At 44.6% G+C, this 22,993-nt stretch overlaps 1 protein-coding gene across 24 annotated transcripts in view; it reads left to right on the top strand.

The window, feature by feature from the left end:
* Positions 1 to 1,575: 1,575 nt before the first annotated feature.
* Positions 1,576 to 22,993, top strand: part of LOC140476464 (gephyrin) — a 538,995-nt gene continuing 517,577 nt past the window's right edge. For 6 of the 24 annotated variants that reach the window (XM_072569106.1, XM_072569116.1, XM_072569117.1 and 3 more), the window contains exon 1: positions 1,579 to 1,883. In XM_072569106.1, the coding sequence (XP_072425207.1) occupies positions 1,820 to 1,883 (64 nt within the window). In that variant the 5' untranslated portion in view covers positions 1,579 to 1,819. Of the gene's footprint in view, positions 1,884 to 22,993 lie in introns of all 24 variants that reach the window. The other 18 variants (XM_072569120.1, XM_072569118.1, XM_072569112.1 and 15 more) reach the window with 8 other exon arrangements.

Raw genomic sequence — 22,993 nt, 5'->3', positions numbered from 1 at the left:
GCCTTCATAACAAGAGGGATTGAGGATAGAAGCAAAGAGGTTCTTCTGCAGCTGTACAGGGCCCTGGTGAGACCACACCTGGAGTATTGTATGCAGTTCTGGTCTTCAAATTTGAGGAAAGACATTCTGGCTATTGAGGGAGTGCAACGTAGGTTCACGAGGTCAATTCCTGGAATGGCGGGACTATCCTCCACTGAAAGACTGGAGCAACTGGGCTTGTATACCCTTGAGTTTAGAAGACTGGGAGGGGATCTGATTGAGACATATAAGATTATTAAAGGATTGGACACTCTGGAGGCAGGAAACATGTTTCCACTGATGGGTGAGCGCTGAACAAGAGGACACAGCTTAAAAATACGGGGTAGACCATTTAGGACAGAGATGAGGAGAAACTTCTTCACCCAGAGAGTGGTGGTTGTGTGGAATTCTCTGCCCCAGAGGGCAGTGAGGCCCAGTCTCTGGATTCATTTAAGAAAGAGTTGGATAGAGCTCTCAAGGATTGTGGAATCAAGGGTTATGGAGATAAGGCAGGAACAGGATACTGATTAAGGATGATCAGCCATGATCATATTGAATGGTAGTGCAGGCTTGAAGGGCAGAATGGCCTACTCCTGCACCTATTGTCTATTGTCCAGTGCAGTATTAACCCCAGCTGCCAGTGAGAGCCCAGTGCAATATTAACTCCTGCAGTCAGTGAGAGCCCAGTGCAGTATTAACCCTGTCTCCCAGTGAGAGTCCAGTGCAGTATTAACCCCGGTTGCCAGTGAGCCCAGTGCAGTATTAACCCTGTGTCACAGTGAAAGTCCAGTGCAGTATTAACCCCGGCTGCCACTGAGAGGCCAGTGCAGTAATAATCTCTGCTACTGGTGAGAGCTCAATGCAGTATTAGCTCCCGGTGCAATATTAACTCCTGCAGTCAGTGAGATGCCAGTGCAGTATTAACCCTGGATCCTGGTCAGAGACCAGTGCAGTATTAACCTCAGTGCCAGTGCAATATTAACCCTGGTTCCCAGTGTGGGGCTGATGCAGTATTAACCCTAGTTTCCACTGACAGCCCAGTGCAGTATTAACCCCAACGCCAGTGCAGTATTAGATCTGGTTTCCTGAGAGCCCAGTGCAGTATTGACTCCCAGTGACTTCTCAATGCAGTATTAACCTGAGCTCCCAATGAGTTCTTAACTCAGTATTAACCCCTGTACCCACGTGGTGTTAACTCTGGCTGCCAGTGAGTGCCCAGTGCAGTATTGACCCCAGTGCCAGCGAAGTATTAACCCCAATTCCCAGTGTGAGCCCAATGCAATATTAACCTAGTTCCCAGTGTGAGCCCAGTGTAGTATTAAACCCTGCTACCAATGAGTTCGCAGTGCAGTATTAACCCCAGCTCCCAGCGAGTTTCCAGTGATTAATAACCCTTGCGCCCAGTCAGAGCCCAGTACAGTATTAACCCCAGCTCGCAGTGCAGTGTTAATCCCAGCGCTAATCCATCCAGCGTTGTGCTGGGGAGGGGGGGGGGGAAGTAGTGAGTGATTAATCAGGGAGTGGGCCGTGTGCCTGGTGCAGTGACCCCCCCCCCCCCTTCAGTGTGCAGACAGTGAGTGAGTGAGGGGGGCCGCTCGCGCTCTCTTTCTCTCTCTCGCGCACTCTCTCTCCCTCTCTCTGTCTGTCGCGCGCTCCCTCTCTCTCTCTCTCTCTCTCTCTGTAACCGCTCGATGTTGTCTGCGCTCCGCTGCTGCCGCCTCCGGACTCGAGCGGTGCGGCTGCTGCTCCGAGGAGGAGGAGGAGGAGGAGGATTCCGCCGGATCCCGGAGCAGCTGTAAACATGGCGACCGAGGGGCTGCTGCTCACCAACCACGAGCACCAGATCCGAGTGGGAGTTCTGACAGGTAAAGACCCACCACCTCCCCCTACCCCCCCCTCCTCCGGAGGCTGGACCCGAATAACGGAGTACAGGGGGCGGCGGGAGAGGCACAGGGAGATCCCAGCTCCTTCCCTGGGCTGCCGTGTACCCGCTCTTCCCCGGGGTAGGCCCCGCACGGAGCCGCGCTCTTTCCTGCCGCCCGACCGCGGGTTGGCGAAGGGGTTGTTGGGGGCTGGGGGCAGGGGTAAAGGAGGCTCGGTCTCCGGGGCTCAGGCTCAACCCTCTCTCTGAGGAGGGGGAAAGGGGGGGGGGGGATGTGTGACACCCGGAGATCACCCAGCCCCGGGGTTGACCGGGGGGGGGGGGGGGGAGAGCGGGCAGAGCAGGACGGGGATCCCGGGCTGATGTACAGGGGGGCAGTCGGGGAGGCCGGGCCGCGGGCAAAGCAGCACCCCAATGGTGTCAGACACCTAGTGTCAGTCCCTATCACGATCAGAAACCCGGTGTGATCCCCTGTCACTGGCAGAAACCGTGGTATTAGCCCCTTTCACTAGCGGAGACCTAGTGTGTCTGTCCTTACCACCATCAGGGACCTTGTATCAGCCCCTATCACTGGCAGAGACTTGGTGTTGTCACTGATTAAGTCAGAGACGCTGGTGTCAGTCCCTACGACTGGCAGAGGTCCTGGTGTCAGTCCTTATGACTGGCATATACACAGGTGTCAGTCCCTACTACTGGCAGAGACCCTGGTGTCAGTCCCTACGACGGGCAGAGACCTAGTGTGTCTGTCCTTACCACTATCAGGGACATTGTATCAGTCCCTATCACTGGCAGAGACTTTGTATTGTCCCTGATTAAGTCAGAGACCCTGGTGTCAGCCCCTCCGACGATCAGACACCCTTCTGTCAGTCCCTACGACTGGCATATACACTGGTGTCAGTCCCTACGACTGGCAGAGACCTGGGTGTCAGCCCCTAAAATGGGCAGAGACCTAGTGTGTCTGTCCTTACCGCTATCAGGGACCTTGTATCAGCCCCTATCACTGGCAGAGACTTGGTGTTGTCCCTGATTAAGTCAGAGACCCTGGTGTCAGCCCCTCGGACGGGCAGAGACCCCGGTGGCAGCCCCTCGGACGGGCAGAGACCCCGGTGGCAGCCCCTCGGACGGGCAGAGACCCCGGTGGCAGCCCCTCGGACGGGCAGAGACCTCGGTGTCAGCCCCTCGGACGGGCAGAGACCCCGGTGTCAGCCCCTCGGACGGGCAGAGACCCCGGTGGCAGCCCCTCGGACGGGCAGAGACCCCGGTGTCAGCCCCTCGGACGGGCAGAGACCCCGGTGTCAGCCCCTCGGACGGGCAGAGACCCCGGTGTCAGCCCCTCGGACGGGCAGAGACCCCGGTGTCAGCCCCTCGGACGGGCAGAGACCCCGGTGTCAGCCCCTCGGACGGGCAGAGACCCCGGTGTCACCCCCTCGGACGGGCAGAGACCCCGGTGTCAGCCCCTCGGACGGGCAGAGACCCCGGTGTCAGCCCCTCGGACGGGCAGAGACCCCGGTGTCAGCCCCTCGGACGGGCAGAGACCCCGGTGTCAGCCCCTCGGACGGGCAGAGACCCCGGTGTCAGCCCCTCGGACGGGCAGAGACCCCGGTGTCAGCCCCTCGGACGGGCAGAGACCCCGGTGTCAGCCCCTCGGACGGGCAGAGACCCCGGTGTCAGCCCCTCGGACGGGCAGAGACCCCGGTGTCAGCCCCTCGGACGGGCAGAGACCCCGGTGTCAGCCCCTCGGACGGGCAGAGACCCTTCTGTCAGTCCCTACGACTGGCATATACACTGGTGTCAGTCCGTATGACGAGCTGAGACCTGGGTGTCAGCCCCTAAGACTGGCATATACACTGGTGTCAGTCCGTATGACGAGCTGAGACCTGGGTGTCAGCCCCTAAGACTGGCATATACACTGGTGTCAGTCCGTATGACGAGCTGAGACCTGGGTGTCAGCCCCTAAAACGGGCAGAGACCTAGTGTGTCTGTCCTTACCACTATCAGGGACCTTGTATCAGCCCCTATTACTGGCAGAGACTTGGTGTTGTCCCTGATTAAGTCAGAGACCCTGGTGTCAGCCCCTCTGACGGGCAGAGACCCTGGTGTCAGCCCCTCCGACGGGCAGAGACCCTGGTGTCAGCCCCTCCGATGGGCAGAGACCCTAGTATAATTTCACTACTAGCAGAGGCCTTGGATCAGCCCACACCACTGGCGGAAATGTGGTATCATTCCCCTGCTGGTAGCAGAGATGTGTCATTCCCTGTCCTTGGTAGAGACCCTGTATCAGCCCCTACTGCTCTCAGAGACTCTAGTATAATTGCACTTCTGGCAGAGACCTAGTTTGAAACCCTATTATTGACATTCTGATTTCACCCTTGCTACTGGCCGAGATTCTAGTATCACCACTACTGGAAAAAGCCTGGTATTATATTTTTGCTAGTAAGAGCATTGATGCCAGCTTCATCACCAGGAGAAACCATGGCCTTAACTCATCACTGGCAAGCATTTGGACTCTAACCCTACAGCTGACAGAGACCCTGACCACAGCCTGGCCCTTTAGAATCAGAACACCTGGTGGTAGTCCTCACTTCATGGGGAGACAGACAGGTAGCTGCCTAAACTCCCTGCCCACGAGCTTCCAACGACTGCCAAGTTTGGTCAGTACATTTTCCAGTCCATAGGTATTTTGAGTGAGCTGTTGCTTAGGGAGAGGGCATTTTTATTTAATAAAATGTTCTACGCGTCTGAATTTCGAAATGAAAGCTATCAATTTTTAGCATGCGTGAGGGGCGGAGTGAATATTCTAATTATTATAATGTTGGACATGAGTGACCCTGGCGTTTGTTTTTGCATATATATGTGTATGAGCTGGGCTTTCAACGTGACCTTTTAATAAGTGTCTGTCTCATTCTTTCGAAATTGAGAGGTGGCTTGTAACTGAATGTGAAGCTTAGAGGTCGGTGAGCTGTTCAGAGCTGTGGTGCTGAAACAGGGGCAGGACGTGCTCGAATGCGATTTATGCACGGTAGCGGATAGAGTTGAGATGTATGTATGTTTTTATATGTTTACTGATTAGACCCCCCCCCCCCCCGGCCCCTTCCTTTGTTCGGATTTTACCGTTGGAAGAGGGAAGGTGGACAGAAACTAATAAATAATGTGTGCATTTTAATAACATTCACACCGACAGCTTTGGCATTTCGTGTAGGTGAGTGCCGCCAGTGACACTGAAATTGACGAAGTGAGATTACGGCATTTTATGTCCTCGGTTTTCCTTATTTTGTGGGGGAAAATAGCATGAAGGAATCCCCTTGTGTTGAAAGAGATGTTGAATATCATTCCTTCATGAATATAGAGTACCTGTTCCAGCAAAGATGCAAGAAAACAGATACAGTATTTGCAACTATCTTAAAAAAACACACCAAAGCTGCCCTTTACTGCTTGCTTCTGCAGCACTTGTAAACACAATCCTGAACGTGGTCAGCACCAAGTTAAGAGTTTCTGTCACAAGCTAAAACACCCCATTATCTCAAGGTATCACCCGGCGATATGGTCAGCACATATGTTTGTGACAGTCTTAATTTTCACCGTCTGTATAACAGCAGATTATATCCGACCACATTCCTCAGCTTTGTGAACGAATTAATCTCAGTAAAATTTGAACCACAATTTATGTATGGTTATTGTTCAAAAAGCCGGGCTAGAGTGTAGGTTTGCTCACTGAGCTGTAGGTTTGATATCCAGACGTTTCATTACCTGGCTAGGTAACATCATCAGTGATGACCTCCAAGTGAAGCGAAGCTGTTGTCTCCTGCTTTCTATTTATATCTTTCTCCTGGATGGGGTTCCTGGGGTTTGTGATCCCTAGCGAAAGCCGGGCTAACCTGTTCTTGGTAAATTACCAATTTTGAAAGTTTCTTCAGGACAAGACTTCCACCCCCACCCGAGTGTGCTGATTTATTTCTTAATTGGAAGTTTGAATCAGTAACTCTGAAAACCGCCCACTAGGATTTCTTAAAACTCGTCTTATTTTTGCCCCAAAACACGCACACGTGACATTTAATCTTTTTTTTTGCTCATGCTAGCTACTTCCAGTTTTTGTGTGCGGCATAAAGTGGCACTGAGGGGAATAAAGCCCCAGAATGTTTGTATAACCCTCTCAGCAGCTTGCCATTCACTCGGTAACATTTCTGGCTCCTTCAACTCAGTCTCCACCTGGCACACAGCGAGTTTTGCATTGCTGCACAGCCGCGCGTTGTTGTTGTTGTTGAACAGATGGACGAGGCATCGTTTATTTTCTTTTCAGTGTTTGTATTTTTGAAAAGAAGGCTTTGGAAGTGTCAACATTGTGGCGGCTCAGAGAAAGTTAAAGTTTTTACCATCGACGACAAAATGTTCATGCAACATGAATGATGGCCTCTCCACAAGGATGCCTTCCTGAGTTGAAGGCATGGGGATAGGACCTAGTGAAGTTTACTCTGTACTAAAAACAAAAAAAATGCTGGAGATCCCAGCGGTCAGGCAGCATCCATGGAGCGAGAGCAAACTAACGTTTCCAGTCGAGATGACTCTTCATCAGAGCTGACGTGAAATGTGGAGGGGGTCAGCATTTATTGCTGTACTTTGGGGGGAGGGACGGAGGGTGGAGTGCTGGGGGAGAAAGGATGTTGGTAATTCAGATTAAGTCTACTCTGTACTTTGTGTTGAGCCCGATTGGTTGAGGAGGATACTGTACCACTGACCAGTTGCGGTTTCCGGACATTGACAGCCCCAGTTTGTGTGAGCTTAGAAAGGTTTTTAACACAATCCCCTAAACCTTGCAGCTTGCTTCCTCAACCTCTCTCTTTTCAGTTGCTACGAAAAGTCTACGTCTGCCCAAATTTTGGTTCATCAGTTTTAATCGCTATTATGGTGGCGCTTCGTCTGACAGCGGCCCTGACGATACTTTCAATAACGTTGAGGGCGCTGCATCAATCTGCCTTCTTGTGGAGTGAAATAGAGGTCACCTCTCACTCAGTGAACCCACGCAATCACTGCGGACCCTGTTTACTGGAAGCACTTGACCTGTCTTGATTTGTACACGGCGTAAACTCTCTCCGCCAAAGAGCTGATTGTGGATCAAGTTGTGAAATGACAAATCTAATTTGCGTGTGGACGAGATGAGGGCGGATCGGAAACCCTTTCCACCCTAACCTCCCTCAGTGTGGTAACTCACGAATAACGCGTGAGACTCGATTCTGAAGCTTCTCGTGAATGAACAAAATGTAAACAGAAACCTCGGGAAGCAAATATAGGCAGTTAAATTCAATCAGGGATGGAGATAGTTTGGGGTCGAGACGTTTATATGGCGATGGTGCTGAGGACCAGTGGTGCGGTGGGGGTAGGACTGAAGGGAAACAGCTGTGAGTTTGAGGGTGGTGGCGTTGAGCACGATGTTTGATTCTGTATTGATCAAAGAGTTTTTGGATAATCTTGTAGGCTGTTCGAATTTTTTTGGAGGATCGGCCTAATACCGTTGATTTTTTTTGTTCTATTTTGGTGCTGCTGACACTTAATGCTTAAGGGAGTTGCCATGGTTATAGCTGACGCTGTCGTGGGAAGGAGTGCACGCCCATTGATAAATTTACTGATGCCTCGCTCAGGGACACTGTGTTTACAGTTTCCTTATTGTTTCACTCTGTCTCTGCCTCGGTCAGATCACTAGCATATGTTTAGCGGGGCTGTACCTATTAAATGTACACCGGGTATCTGCTTTTTTTTGGGCCATCTGCAGATGTCAGTGACACATTGGCCAGGCGATACAGTGACTCTTCAGTTACAGCCTTATCATTCAGAGCACTTACACGGTTCACACCCAGTGTCCTCAATGTTGAAGGGTTTTCTCATCTCCCTGTTTCTCTCTGGCCTCACCCCTTCCACACTCCTGCTGTTACTACTATCTGACAGATCGCTCTCTAGCCCACCCACCCTTCCCAAGGCATCCTGTCTCAGATGTTTCAGGTCCATTCAGCTCCAGTCTCATTGTGATATTGTAAAAGGGAAATGACAACTTTGCAGATTATTTTTCTAAAAAGGGCTAAGCCAGCAATGATTTTGGTTTGAGTAAAATCCAGTTCCGGGGTGGAGGGGGGGGGGGGGTGGGCGGGCAGCTAGGCTAATAATTAGGGACAGAGATTTGGGGTGGCACGGTGGCACAGTGGTTAGCACTGCTGCCTCACAGCGCCAGAGACCTGGGTTCAATTCCCACCTCAGGCAACTGTCTGTGTGGAGTTTGCACATTCTCCCCGTGTCTGCGTGGGTTTCCTCCGGGTGCTCCGGTTTCCTCCCACAGTCCAAAGATGTGCAGGGCCAGGTGAATTGGCCAATCTAAATTGCCCATAGTGTTAGGTAAGGGGTAAATGTAGGGGTATGGGTGGGTTGCGCTTCAGCGGGGCGGTGTGGACTTGTTGGGCCGAAGGGCCTGTTTCCACACTGTAAATAATCTAATCTAATCTAATCCACTGTATGTTGATGGGAAAGGTTAAAAGGGAAAGAAAAGGAAAGGTAAATGCTTCAGAAAGGTCCATGAGACCACAAAACAGCCTTTTGCAGGAAATCCCTAAACCCTTAGCAGGATTACTGATCCACACCAGCTGGTCCTGGGGTGAACCGACAAACCTGAAAGAGTGAAATTCCCTAGTTGTCAAACACTCACTATCCACAAAGGGCAGTTATATAGACAGACAACCTGGCTCAGGTTGTCCCAGCACTTGAGGCAGAGGCTCCTTGCATATGTCAAAGAAACTTGAGAGACATCTGCAATAATTGTGAAAATATCTATTTGAATTCAAATTCTCTTTTCTCTGAGTAAAAACAATGACTGCAGATGCTGGAAACCAGAGTCTAGATTAGAGTTGTGCTGGAAAAGCACCAACTTACGTTGTGCATCACAGTTCAAGTTAACTCTGAACTGCGTTCTAAAAGATTGAATTTCCTTGAATATCAAGTTGTGCTATTTTTACATCAGGGTTATTTTATAGTGTGACTACTCAGTTTGCCTTTTTTAATATATTCTGAACTGTGAAGAGTTATCATTACTCTTTGTTTCACATCACAGGTGCTGCTAAATATTTCCAGGTTTGTTTCAGGTTTGTAGCATCTGCAATATATCGCTTTTGTGTTCAGTGTTCAACCCTCCCAACCCATGAATTATTTCCAAGCTCCATTCCTATCGTGCTAAACATTCCAGTGAGGTACAACCACTTCACGTTGTTTCTGCCCTCTAGAATCTATCAGTCAAAAATGGCCCTAAGGCAGCTTCTCTACACTTTCAATGGTTTTGTTTCAAACCTCAGTGGTGATGGAACCTTGGTCTCCTCCACCCTGTTATTGAATACCAGTGTAAGGATTAACATTAACACTAATCCTTCACTTTCTGTGCCACTGGGACTCCTGGTCGTGTCATGTAGTATGGGATATAATGTGATTCTCAACTAGGCAGCAAAGGCAACAAATAGCATTTTGGATTCCGGAGACAACATCAGAAACACTGCTTCAGGTCAAATGGCGTACTCTGCTGCAACAGCTCTGAGTTGAGTATGTTTTTCTTTTGAAAAGAAATGAGTTGTGGTCTGAATTATGTTGGGGCAGAAATGCATTGCCCACTAACATGTCAGATGTAATTGTAAAGATAAAGTGGATGCCTACATTATATCATCCTGGGGACATTATTTACTCATGTGATGTGGCAATGGCTGGCAGTTCCATTTATTGCCTCTTCCTAGTTGCCCTTGAGAAGGTGGTCATGAGTTGTCTTTGTTGTACTAGTGTAAGGGAGGGGGATTTCTAGTATTTTGACCCAAGGACCGTGAAACAAAAGAAATACATTTCTTACTCATGATAGTGTTAGGCTTGGAGAGGAACTTTCGTGGCCTCTGATGGATCCTTCTAGGTATTAGAGGTCCCAATTTTGGAACTCCCTGCTGTCTGTATATGTCTGTACTGCCACCTCCAGTGGATACACAGGTAATCCTTGATTAACTTGGTTTCGATTAGCACAGTCTCACCATAATGGGTTTTTTACTGTAATGTCCGTGGTTTCAATAATGCACAGCTGATGGGCAAGAATTGCATTGTTGCAAAACTCCCAGCAGCACAGGAATAAATGCACACTAAAACCCAACATTACTGGGGAAGATTCTATTCATTCAGCTAATGTCAGCCATTAGGGCCAAAAGGACTCCATGAAGGTTGGATAAGTTTTTTTTAAAGCATCAGCAGAAAGACAATCTCATGCTTCTGAACCTTCAATTTGCAGAGCTGCAGATGAGTCAGCCAAAGATCCACAGCCTGGACCTCCAGCTAAGCAATCTTGTATAAAATTCAAGAAAAATGAAAATATATTCTTTTTGTATTATGTGTTTCGAATAACACCATTTCACTGTACGTGAAGATTTTTGGAAATGTAAATACTGTGTTAATCAAAGACTACCTGTATCCTATTCTGCTGCCAGGACAGGCTTCAAGACAGTGATAGAGGAGTTTGGGACTTTGTAAGTGTGATGAAATCAAGCTATTCCTTGATTAGCCTTTGAGACAGCTTTTCCAATTTTGATACAAGTCCCAGGAATTAATGAAGTGGACTTTGCGTGATTGACAGGAATGTGTGTGCCCTTGTCACTTAAGGTGTCTATGTCAGGTTGTGCAATGAATAGTTATGCCACAATTGAAACATTGTGTGGTTTTCATTTCAAGCTTACTGACACCCCAGTATTTTGATTTTGTATTTGCACCATTAGTTTACAATTATTATAATCAGTGGCAAAGTAATTCTATAGCTATATAACCCCGAAATCATTCTGAAATCCATGCTGCAGTTTTATTGTACTTGATGTCTTGTTTTTCACATTTATCTAAAGTTGCAATTAGCTAGATTGGCACTGAGGTACTGTGGGCTGTGGTTTAATATTACATTCGCATCTGATCACAATCATGGTGCTAACAGATTGAGAGGGAAGTCTTGAGCTGCCAGCTGATCCACTGAAGGACTATGTGGCATGGCACATGATACATGACATATGACTTGGACTTGTGGGCACACCTGAGGGATCCAGAGTAAGTTTTAAGTGGAGCTTTATCTCCGTACACAATTGATAGGCTTGCAACTGAGCTGAAGTGAACTCTAGTCTCAAAGTGAATTTGTTAGCATGAAGGCAAAATTTCTCTTGAATCAACAATCAAAACATAAAATTGATTGGAAACCTGAGACTTGGAGAAGGCTGGATAGATCATTAACATGAACAGGTTAAGAAAATACCAGAAAGATTAATGGAATGCTGGCCTTTATGTCTGAAAGAATATAAGGGGCTTTAGCTAATCAAAAGTATGAATGTACCATACCTGGGGTACTCATGGCAGTTCTGAGTACCATACCCCGAGGAATGGCCTGTTGACCTTGTAGTGGTACAAGGTCATTTACCATTGTGACAGCAGGACTCTGAGGGTTAGCTGATGGGTTATGTGGCAAAATAACTCTATCGAGGGTTGTTATCTCTGGAATTCAGAAATGAAAGGAGTAATTTGAAGTTTTGAAGTCATTAGGGATGAGATAGGTTAGGTGGGGAGTGACTGATTATGTTGGTTAGGGAGTCTAGTGTGGTGTAAAGGTTAACGAAATCTTATTTGGAAGTGAAATTAAGCGAGACTACTACACAAAGATACTTGCAGAAGTTTGAAATTCTCTTGCATAAATGGCAATTTATGATTGGCCAATACTACCTCTTTGAGAATTAGGATGAGGCATTAAATGTTGGCCTTTCAGTGACAACCAAGAACAAATTAAATAAATTGTTCATTTCTTTTAGTTTCATAGCTTTGGTTAACAAAAATCTGTTAAGGGCTATAAGGCAAATCCGAGTGATACGAAACAAAGACAGAAGTTGCCGGAAAGGTTCAGCAGGTCTGGCAGCATCTGTGAAGAGAAATCAGTGTTAATGTTTCGGGTCCGGTGACCCTTCCTCTGAACTGATACGAGTGATATGAAGCTGGGTAAAAGATTACCTATAGTCTTAGTGAATGGTAAACAAGTTCAAGAGGTTAATAGCTTACTTCTGTTCCTACGTTGGTGACAGAAACAGGACATTTTCTACATCACGAGATTGTTTGGCAATGAGCTGATCATTTGTCTTACTTTTTACTTAGCTTCAATTGACAGTGTTGACTTGTACTTGGCACATCAGACCGGTGACCAGAAGTCAATTGAAGCTGCACAATTATGTCCTGCCCTGCTGTAATTGACAGAATTTCGACCAAATTAAATTGAATTTCTCACAATTGCAAGAGCAGCAGCAGAAGCAGTCCTGGATTAGGCTTCAATTGACTGCTGACCGTTGCAGGCACAAGTGATTAATGCTGGACCACAGGTGCCTGCGTGCTTGAGCTGCTGGATGCACTATGCAGAAATTCCCTAAATTCCAAAAGTTGTACGGATGGGGACTACTTTGTGTAAATAGACATTTGAACCTGCAGAGAAGATTGAAGATGCTCCACTATAAAGCTGTTATGAGCACAACATGCTTACACTTCTAAGTCTCGACGTTTTAATGCAATTTCATCTTATTCCACCTAGTCCATTCTGATATTTAGGGAGCAGTCATGCTGAAACTGTATGCCCTTGTGCATTTCTTACCTTTTTATATTCAGGTAAGGTGGTCTTGATTTATCACATCCTTTGTAGTTCACTTTCAACTCTATACTTAAATTCAAAAGTCTAGCATTTCTTTTTTCACGTTTATAAAAGCTTGCAATTACAAAGCACTTTTCACAATCTCAGGACATCCAAGGAGCTTTTATGGCTAATGAAGCTTTTTTATTAAAGTGTGCTCAATGGTATAATGTAGGAAATATCCAGTCAATTTGATTACAGAAAATTTACATGAATAACATTGGGAAACTGAGCAAATATTCTATTTTGGGTGTGAACTGTAGGATACATTTTGGACCTAGAAGCTGGGAAACTCTTCTTTGAATAGTACCATAGAATCATTAATATCAAACCAAGAGAGCATACAGGGCTTCAGACTACACTGAATTTTAGATTACGTGGAAAAAAATCTTCATGAAAAGGCCTGCAGCTTATAACTTCCTGACTGCTACTCATTGAGTCAAGGCTGACATTCAGGCTTAACATGTTGAATGGCAGAAATAATTTCCTTAAAGTTGAGCAAAAGTTGCATTGGGTCAACTTTCAGAGGTATTGTTATAAAGGTGATATGCAGTCGCTCAATGTGTTCATTAGTAGTTATGGGCTCAATCCAAAATTAACTGATTATTTGATAGGGTTTCACAACACAATCTTTCACTGGTTGATCAAAATTTATATATTTTTTTAAATCTTTCATTTAACTGGAGAAATGCTAGATGACTGGCAATAAATCTTTTCATACATTGAAACTCCTCCTTTAATCTGATCATTGTAGATCCTTGTAGTCGATCCTAACCCTCCACTGTCTTCCATGTAACATCTGCTTCATTTATGCCTTACTTGACATTTTCCCTCGAGTGTAATGTTTTCTAATTTAGTGGGATGGCTCTTTACTGTGCTGTGGAGATTGAGAGTGTGAATGTAATTTATCTGAAGTGATCCATGTAGCACTTCCTTCAATCACCTTTTCTGTAAAGGTATTTATTAATTGGAATACTTGTGAAAAATGTCTTTTTGGAGGCTACAAATGTGAGTATTTGTGCTGTTTGTTTGGTTAAGGTCACATAGTTACTTTGTGCCAAATTAATACCAGTACCGCAAACAAATGTTCAAAACAAATCATTTCATTCACTTTCATGGAAGACTCTATGCTTTCTTGGTTTTTTTTTCAATTTTTATATTGAATATTTTCGAATGGTGTTTTACAAATAGCAATCTGCGAGAATTAGACTGTTTTAGAAATCAAATCTGTATCTGAAAGGGCATAATTGTCTGAGATTTGTGTAAAACAAAGAATGCATTTATATTCGGAATTAGGTATTTGACAGTGGTAGTGTTTAATAGTCCACGTATTTTACCAGGATGGAAGTTGAGGTTTGCAATCTTAAGTTCTATCTGTAGTTTGCTGTAGCTGCTGATAAGTGTATTAAGTGACCTAAAGTTTAAAAACAAATAATTAAAAAATAATTATTCCCAAGTAAGTAAGATGTTTGCAGTTAGCTTATGAAAAACTCCATATGTTCATAAGACAAAGATGTTCTTAATTGTTCAGGATTTCACTCTGAAGTATTATATATCACAGGCTGACCTGCCTATTTTAAGTGGACCGATAGAGTTGACAATAGCAGCCTTGGTGCCAAGGGGCAAAAATCCATAAACGCTCCTTTAGAAAAACATCTCTAAAAATAATCTAACTTGTGTCCAATCACTCTGAAAAAAGCTTAACATGAATGAAACAAGTATTTAGTAATAGTAATCAATCACAATTATTTTCCTATGGTTCTCATTTCCATTTTATTCCCATTTCAAAAGACCTCATGTTGGAGACCGTATTGTTGTTCTCCATTCATCATGGCCATGTGGGTTCCTGTAAGACACTGGAGATGGGCAGGTGGCCAGAATAACCCTTGTCTGAGTTCCAAACATCTTAGATATCTTAGAGGATTTTAGCCATGTCTACCCACATCACCCCCTTTAATCCAGCTATACCAATCCCACCAGCTACATACTAGTTATGCATGGAACGGAAAGAGAGCCAGAAGCTACAGAGCACCTCCCAGATTGTTTCTTTCATCATAATCCTTCACTGGTTGAACAAAAGAAATGGTTTTTTTTAAATCTTCCATTTAACTGGACAAATGCTTGATGTCTGGCAGTAAATTTCATGCTTCAAAACTCCTCCCACAGTCTGATCATTGTCGATCCTCAGATTTAAATTTTGTTAGCTAGTAGTTATGTGAAGCACCTTCAGTCTCTTAAGTGCATTAATGGTAGCATATAAATGCAAGTTGCTGTTATTTTGCAGCAAAATGCAGTTTGCAACCTCCCATACTCCCTGAAACTATGAATTTGCCTTTCTTTCAGGCTGCAGAAATTACATGTGGACTCATTGTCACATTCAAATGTGACAGCTCCAAGCAATGCTTTCTATGTCAGGTCTCCAGTGGTGCAGGAAAGAATCCTGAAGTCGATAGCTTTAGTTAGGGGGTCTAAAATATCTAGTCAACAAGATCATACATTTTAATGTTTCCAGATAAAAACTGAAGGCAGAAAATTGGAGAGTTGCAGGAACAACAGAAATTCACCATTTTCCTTGTGCAAAATGGAAATAACATGGAGTGAATTTTCCAGAGACGTTTTAAGTCACAAAACAGAAGTTGCTGAGGGAGGTTTTGTGTCAAGCATAAGGTTTCAACTAAATGGGTTAAGTTCAGATAGAATCACTCCATTCCCTTGAAACTCCTCAACACTGCTCTGTGCAGTCAGGGTCAAGTATGAATTTAGGAACACAGGAATTAGAAACAGGAGTAGGCCAGCTGGCCATTTGAGCCTGCTCCATCATTCAATCGAATCAGCTCATCTGGTTGTGGTCTCAACTCTACTTACCTGTCTCCCCTTACATAATCCTAGAATTCCTTGTCTATCAAAAATCTATCTAATACAGCCTTGAATACATTCAGCGATTCAGCTTCCATTGCTTTCTGGGAAAAGAATTCCATGACTAATGACCATCTGAGATAACAAATTCTCTTCACCGCTGTCTTAAAAAGGAGATCCTTCTTATTAAACAGTGACATCTGGTTCCCTTAGTTGCAGGGTGCCAGGCGTCCAGGCGAATACCTCTGGCAACAGTTCATATTGCTGCAATTTAGTACATTGTGGATATCAGTTCATTGCAGGCAGAATGCTATAGGTCACCAGCCACATATCTGTTGAAGCAGACAGCTCTGAACTATGAACTGGAGAGTGAGCAGTGTATCAACAGGATGGCTGTTACTCCAGAAGTCCTGCTAGAGACAACCACTTTCCAGACTCTAATCACCACTTGATTAAAAAAGCAGGTAGTATTCAATGCAACATTATGAAAAAAACTCTGTCTGCCATAATTTGGCCAAAAGAAAATGTTTCCAGTGCACACAGTTCAGGAGGACACTTTAGGTCTGGGTATCATGCAAGGTCTGAAGTCTTAGAGTCATATAGCGTAGAAATAGGCCCTTCGGTCTAATTTACTTGCACTGACCAGATATCCCGATCCGACCTACTCCCGTTTGCCAGTATTTGGCCCGTATCCTTTCAATCCTTCCTATTCATATTTCCATCTGGATGCCATTCCCTGGTAACAAAGACTGCAGCAATTCAAAAATACGGCTCACCACCATCTTCTTCATGGGCAGCTAGGGATGGGCAATAAGTATTGGCCCAAGTCAAAGACTCCCAACTCCTCTGAATTAATTAAGAAGAATGTTTTGTTTTCTAATCTCTCAAGCCGGCCTGCACCGTCACCAGTTTATGTCCAGAAATCTACATGTTTGTCCATTCAAGCTCCACTTTTAGAGTGGTACATTTCAGTTGTAATTGTCCACATTCTGTAAAGTTAATCGACTCTCATGTCCCTGCATTGAACTGCAACCGTCACCTTGGGAGTGTTCTTGGGAGTTTCACATTGTCTCACTCACAGTTTACAATCTCTACAAGTTGTATTTCATCTGAAATTTATCCCCCAAGATCCATATCATTAATATACATCAGGAAAAGCAAGGCTCCTAACACTGAACCCTGGGGGACGCCATCACAAATCTCCCTCCACCCAAAAATATCCATTGACCATTTCCCATCACTGAGACCATTTGATGTTCATGTTGTCACTGTCCTTTGTAAAGCACAACCAATAACTTCCCTCACAAGACTGTCATGTGGCACTGCATCGAACACCTTCTGCAAATCCTTGTACACTGCATTCACAGCATTACTTCCGAAATGACTTAGATAGGACGGTAAGGAAGGCGTTTGTCATGTTTGCCTTCATTGCTCAGACCACTGAATATAGGAGTTGGGATGTCATACGGAGGCCAATTTTGGAGTCCTATATAGTTCTAGTCACCCTGCTGTAAGAAGATTATGAAGAATTTGGAGAGGGTTCAGAAAAGATTTACAAGGACATTGCCGGAATTGGAGGGTTTGAGTTAAAAAGAGAGGCTGGGAAGTTGAGGGGTGCCATATAGAAATCTATAAAATCATGAGAAGAGTAGGTAAGATGAATAGCAAAAGTCTTTTCCTTAGGGCTAGGGAGTTCAAAACTAGAGGGCATAGGTTTAAGGTGAGAGGGCCAACTTTTTCAAAAAGTGTGGTTCATACATAGAATGAACTGCCAGAGGAAGTGGTAGATGCAGGTACAGATGAATAGGAAAGGTTTAGAGGGATACAGGGCAAATACAGGCAAGTAGGACGAGTTTTGTTTGGGAAACTTTGTCGGCTTGGACAAGCTAGACCGAAGGATCTTTTGTTGTGCTGTATGATTCTAAGTGAGTCAGACACAAACCTATTCCTGACCCACATTTATCCACTTAACAATTAGGAGTCATAGAATTATTGAGTCATGCTGCACTGAAGAGACCCTTCAGTCCATTGTGTCTGCCGACCTATCAACACGAACCCCCTTTTCAGTAATGTCCCACATAGTTATAGAGGTGTACAGCATGGAAACAGACGCTTCAGTCCAATTCATCCATGCCGATCAGATATCCTAACCTAATCTAGTCCCATTTGCCAGCACTTGGCCCATATCTCTCTAAACCCTTCCTATTCATATACCCATCCAGATGCCTTTTAAATGCTGCAATTGTACCAGCCTCCTCCACTTTCTCTGGCAGCTCATTCCATACATGCACCACTCTCTGCATGAAAAGGTTGCCCCTTAGGTTCCTTTTATATCCTTCCCCAGTCATCTAAATCTATGCCCTCTAGTTCTGGATTCCACCACCCCAGGGAAAAGACTTTGTCTATTTATCCTATCCATGCCCCTCATGATTTTATAAACTTTTATAAGGTCACCCCTCAGCCTCCGACACCCCAGGGAAAACAGCCCCAGCCTATTCAACCTGTCCTTATGATTCAAATCCTCCAACCCTGGCAACATCCTTGTAAATCTTTTCTGAACCCTTTCAAATTTCACAACATTCTTCCGATAGGAAGGAAACCAGAATTGCACACAGTATTTCAAAAGTATAGCTGCAACATGCTCCCAACTCCTATACTCAATACTCTGACCTATAAACGAAAGCGTACCAAATGCCGCCTTCACTATCCTATCTACCTGTCACTCTACAAGGAACTATAAAGGTGCAATCAAAGATCTTTTTGGTCAGCAACACTCCTGAGAGCCTTACCATTAAGTGTATAAGTCCTGCTCTGATGTGCTTTCACAAAATGCAGCACCTCACGTTTTTCTAATTTAAACTCTATCAGCCACTCCTCAGCCCATTGGCCCATATGATCAAGATCTTCTAGGAGAAAATGAGGACTGCAGATGCTGGAGATCAGCTGAAAATGTGTTGCTGGAAAAGCACAGCAGGTCAGGCAGCATCCAAGGAGCAGGAGAATCGAAGTTTCGGGCATGAGCCTTTTCAGAAAGGGCTCATGCCCAAAATGTCGATTGTCCTGCTCCTTGGATGCTGCCTAACCTGCGCTTTTCCAGCAACACATTCTCAGCATATGATTAAGATCCCCTTGTACTCTGAGGTAACCTTCTTCGCTGTCCACTACACCTCCAATTTTGGTGTCATCTGCAAACTTACTAACCATACCTCCTGTGTTTGCATCCAAATCATTTATATAAATGATGAAAAGTAGTGGACCCAGCACCGATCCTTGTGGCACTCCACTGGTCACAGGCCTCCAGTCTGAAAAGCAACCCTTCACCACCTCCCTTTTTCTTCAACTTTAGCCTGTTCTGTATCCAAATGGCTAGCTCTCCCTGTATTCCATGTGATCTTACCTTGCTTACCAGTCTCTCATGAGGAACCTTGTCAAACACCTTACTGAAGTCCATATAGATCACGTCCACAGCTCTGCCCTCATCAATCCTCTTTGTTACTTCAAAAAACTCAATCAAGTTCATGAAACATGATTTCCCACTCACAAAGCCATGCTGACTATCCCTAATCAGTCCTTGCCTTTCCATCATGCGTGCAGTAGAGTGAGCAAAATTGGGGAACTGGAAGCAGAAATTGCTCTGGGGAATATGACACTGCAGCATTGACAGAAATGTGGCTGAAGCAAGAACAGAACTGGATACTTAACATCCTGGGTTATAGGCTTTTAGTAGAAACAGGGTGAGAAAAAGGGGAGGAGTTATGTACTCATCTTGGTCAATGATAGTACCCTGAATTACAATCTATATGGTTGGAGATGAGAAACAGGAAGGGAACTCTGATCTTGTTGAGTACTTGTGAGCAACCTCCAAATAGTGGGGAGGAAGTAGAATACAGCATTTGTAGGCAGAGTATAGAAATTTGTAGTTTGAGTAGGGTTGTGATATTTGTTGGTTTCGATTATCCTGGTAGACTGGGAAAAAGATAGTGTGGTGCATGAAAGGGGAGAAATTCCTACAATGTGTGCAGGAGATCTTTCTGGAACAATACATTTTCAGTCCTACCAAGGAGGAAGCAATGCTGAATCTGTTCCTAGGAGGCACGACAAGTAGAGAATGTCAGAGTGGGGGAGCATTTGGGAAACAGTGATTATAACATAATAAGGTTCAATATTAATTTGTAAAGGATAAAAATCAGTCAATGATTAAGCTCCCAGATTGGAAAAGGGCAGAGCTTAGGGGTCTAAAATTTGAATGGGAACAGGTTGATTGGAAAAGCATTTTAGTGGATGAAAAATTGAAGACTTTCAGAAGAGAGATGAATAGGATGAAAGCTAGGTATGTACCAATGAGAAATAAATGTGGGGTATCCAAAGCTAGAGGACCCTGGATGTCTAAGGCCATTCATGAAAAAATAAGAAAGGAAAAGAAGGCATATGATGCATATCATAATAATAAAAGCAGTAAAAATCAGGAAGTATCTCAAATGCAGGCGAGAGACTATGGTTGGAATAAGGAAGGCTAAGAGGAATCATGAGGAAAGGATGGCAGGCTGCGCTAAAACAAATAATAAAATGTTCTTCAGACATACTAATAATAAAAGATTAGTGAAGGACAGATGAGTACCATCAGTAACAAGCAGGGTTAGCTGCTCACTAAAGCAAAGGATATAGTAGAGGTCCTACTCCCAGGCAGAGAAGTCTCCAGATCTGGATGGGATGTGTCCTAAATTGCTGAGTGTGTAAAGGGAGAAAATCGCAGAGCCATTGACAGAAATTTTCCAGGCATGTCTGAATGCAGGATGAGTCCCAGGGAATTGGAGAATTGTAAATAGGACACCAATGTTTAAGAAAGGTCTGTAGTTGTCCTCTGTCCCTATCAGCATGACATCAGTAGTGGGAAAACTGATAATGACTGTAATACAGGATGAAGTAAATATGCACTTAGAGAAAAATAAGCTAATACAAGATAGTCAACATTACTTTGTCAAGGGAAGGTAATGTCTGACAAATTTAATTGAGTTCTTTGACAAGATGATACAGGTGGTGGATGAGGGTAGTACAATGGATGTTGTACATGTGAGACCTCAAAAAGCTTGCGATATGGTGCCACGTGGCAGGTTGGTTAACAAATTAGAAATGTTTGGGATTGCTGGGTCCTTGGCAGCATGGATTAGATGTTGGCTAAAAGAGAGAAAACAGAAGGTAGGTGTTGATAGACATTTCTCAGATTGGCTATGAGCTGGAAGTGGTGTTCCCCCAGGGATCGGCACTAGGACCCCTGTCCCTCTGACCCATTTAAACCATTTGGTAATGGGTGTTGAGAGTAAAATCTCTAAATTTGTTGATGATAATAAGCTGGGGAGAATAGTGAATTGTGAGAATGATACTGAATGACTTCAAAGGAACACTGACAAGCTGGCCAATTGGGCAGACTTCTGCCAGATGAAATTCAATGAACAAAAGTGTGAGGTGATGAATTTTGGTCAAATAAACACGGAGAGACAGTACAGGCTCATTGGTACAACTTTGATGGGAGTACAGGAGCAGAGGGTTCTCAGGGTTCACATGTGTAATTCCCTGAAAGTGGCCAGGCAAATTGAAATAGTTGTTAAGAAGTTTTATAATATCCTTAGGTTTATAAATAAAGGCATATAGTATAAAAGAAGAAATTGATGCTCAACCTCTCCAAATCATTGTCAGGCCACTTTGTGTTCAGTTCTTGGTACCTTATTTCGGGAAGGATGTTAAAGTCCTGGAGAGTGCAAAGGAGATTTACTTGGCTGATACCAGGAATGAAGGATTTTGATACAAGGGAAGGTTAGAGAAATTGTGAAAAATTTTGACAGGGTGAAAAAGGATATTCTGTTTCCAATAGTTGGCATGTCAGTAAGTTGGGGTCACAATTTCAAGGTTGTCAGAAAGAGAGCTATGACTGAGATGAGCAGAAACTTCTTTACTCAGAGTTGGTAGAATTCAGAATGCACTACTTGGGAGACTGGTGGAAGTGGATTTCATATGAGGTTTCAAAAGGGAGCTGGGTATATATTTGAAAGTGATGAATATAGAGGATTCTGGAGAGAGGGATGAGCTGGGTAGCTCCTTTGGGAGACACTACAGATACAATAGGCTGAACGACATTTCTTAGATTCAGTTCTCTGGACAAGCTTCCCTTGTTGCTGAAGATATAGGGAGTGCTTTCTAACTGCTAGATGTATCCTTACACTCAATTTTGGAACAGCAGAGAATGAGGTTTTGCTGTTCTCTGGTGAGAACGCCTGTGTTGAAGGAGGACAGTACAAAGAAAGGACCAACATCAGAAAGCGAGTGCAGAGTTTTGGGGGTGGACCTGCCTCGATTTGACCTCAACACATTCTTGGGTGAAGGGTCTGAAACTGAGCTCCAATGCCCATCACAGAGGCAGGTCCACCCCCAAACTCTGCCCTTGCTCTGCTCCCTCGTGCCTTTCCCATTACTGAGGAGTGATGATTCAGCGGATAATATTCACGTGTATGAGCCAAACTCAATGTCCATAATTGAAAACACAGAGCTGTATTAGCTATACAACTGAGACAATATTCAATGGTGTAAATAGCTTGCTTCATGAGGACATTGGCTGTGCCATTTGGTTACTGGGAGATCCAATACCACAAGAGATCCAATACTGCTGCTTGCCCCGAAGATGCCTGTGTGCTTCCTCCTGAGTCTTGGCAATGAAATCAGGGGAAATAATCAAAATGTTTGTGACCAGTGCTGAATCCCTTTTCGAGCATATGCAAGTTGTGCCTTTGGTTTCAAAAGTTTATGAGGCACCATTTCCTCTTTATTTTCGATCAGTTTTGGTAATGGTAGTTTCTACAATGTAGAATGAACCTTACATAATATGTTCTGCTTCATATGCTGACTTCAGTTAAAAATTGGAATCTCTTTTACATGGTCCAATTTTGTAGAGTAAGTATTTTCTACACATTTACCGTGGAATAAATAACATCACAGAATCCATAACAGAATCCTAGACAGGTTGGGAGAGTGGTCCAGGAAATGGCTGATGGAATTTAACGTGAGCAAGTGCGAGGTCTTGCACTTTGGCAAAAAGAATAAAAGCATGGTCTACTTTCTAAATGGTGAGAAAATTAATAAAGCCAAAGCACAAAGGGATCTGGGAGTGCTAGTCGAGGATTCTCTAAATGTAAACATGCAGGTTGAGTCCGTGATTAAGAAAGCGAATGCAATGTTGTCTCTTATCTCAAGAGGGTTGGAATATAAAAGCAGAGATGTACTACTAAGACTTTATAAAGCTCTGGTTAGGCACCATTTGGAGTACTGTGTCCAGTTTTGGTCCCCACACCTCAGGAAGGACATACTGGCACTGGAACGTGTCCAGCGGAGATTCACACGGATGATCCCTGGAATGACAGGTCTAGCATATGAGGAACGGCTGAGGATACTGGGATTGTATTCGTTGGAGTTTAGAAGATTAAGGGGAGACTTAATAGAGACGTACAAAATAATACATGGCTTGGAAAAGGTGGATGCTAGGAAATTGTTTCCGT

The sequence above is a fragment of the Chiloscyllium punctatum genome, chromosome 4 (genome assembly GCF_047496795.1).
Source record: "Chiloscyllium punctatum isolate Juve2018m chromosome 4, sChiPun1.3, whole genome shotgun sequence".
Lineage (NCBI taxonomy): Eukaryota > Metazoa > Chordata > Chondrichthyes > Orectolobiformes > Hemiscylliidae > Chiloscyllium > Chiloscyllium punctatum.
Note: the sequence above shows the minus strand (reverse complement) of the source record. Positions and strands in the feature narration are given on the sequence as shown.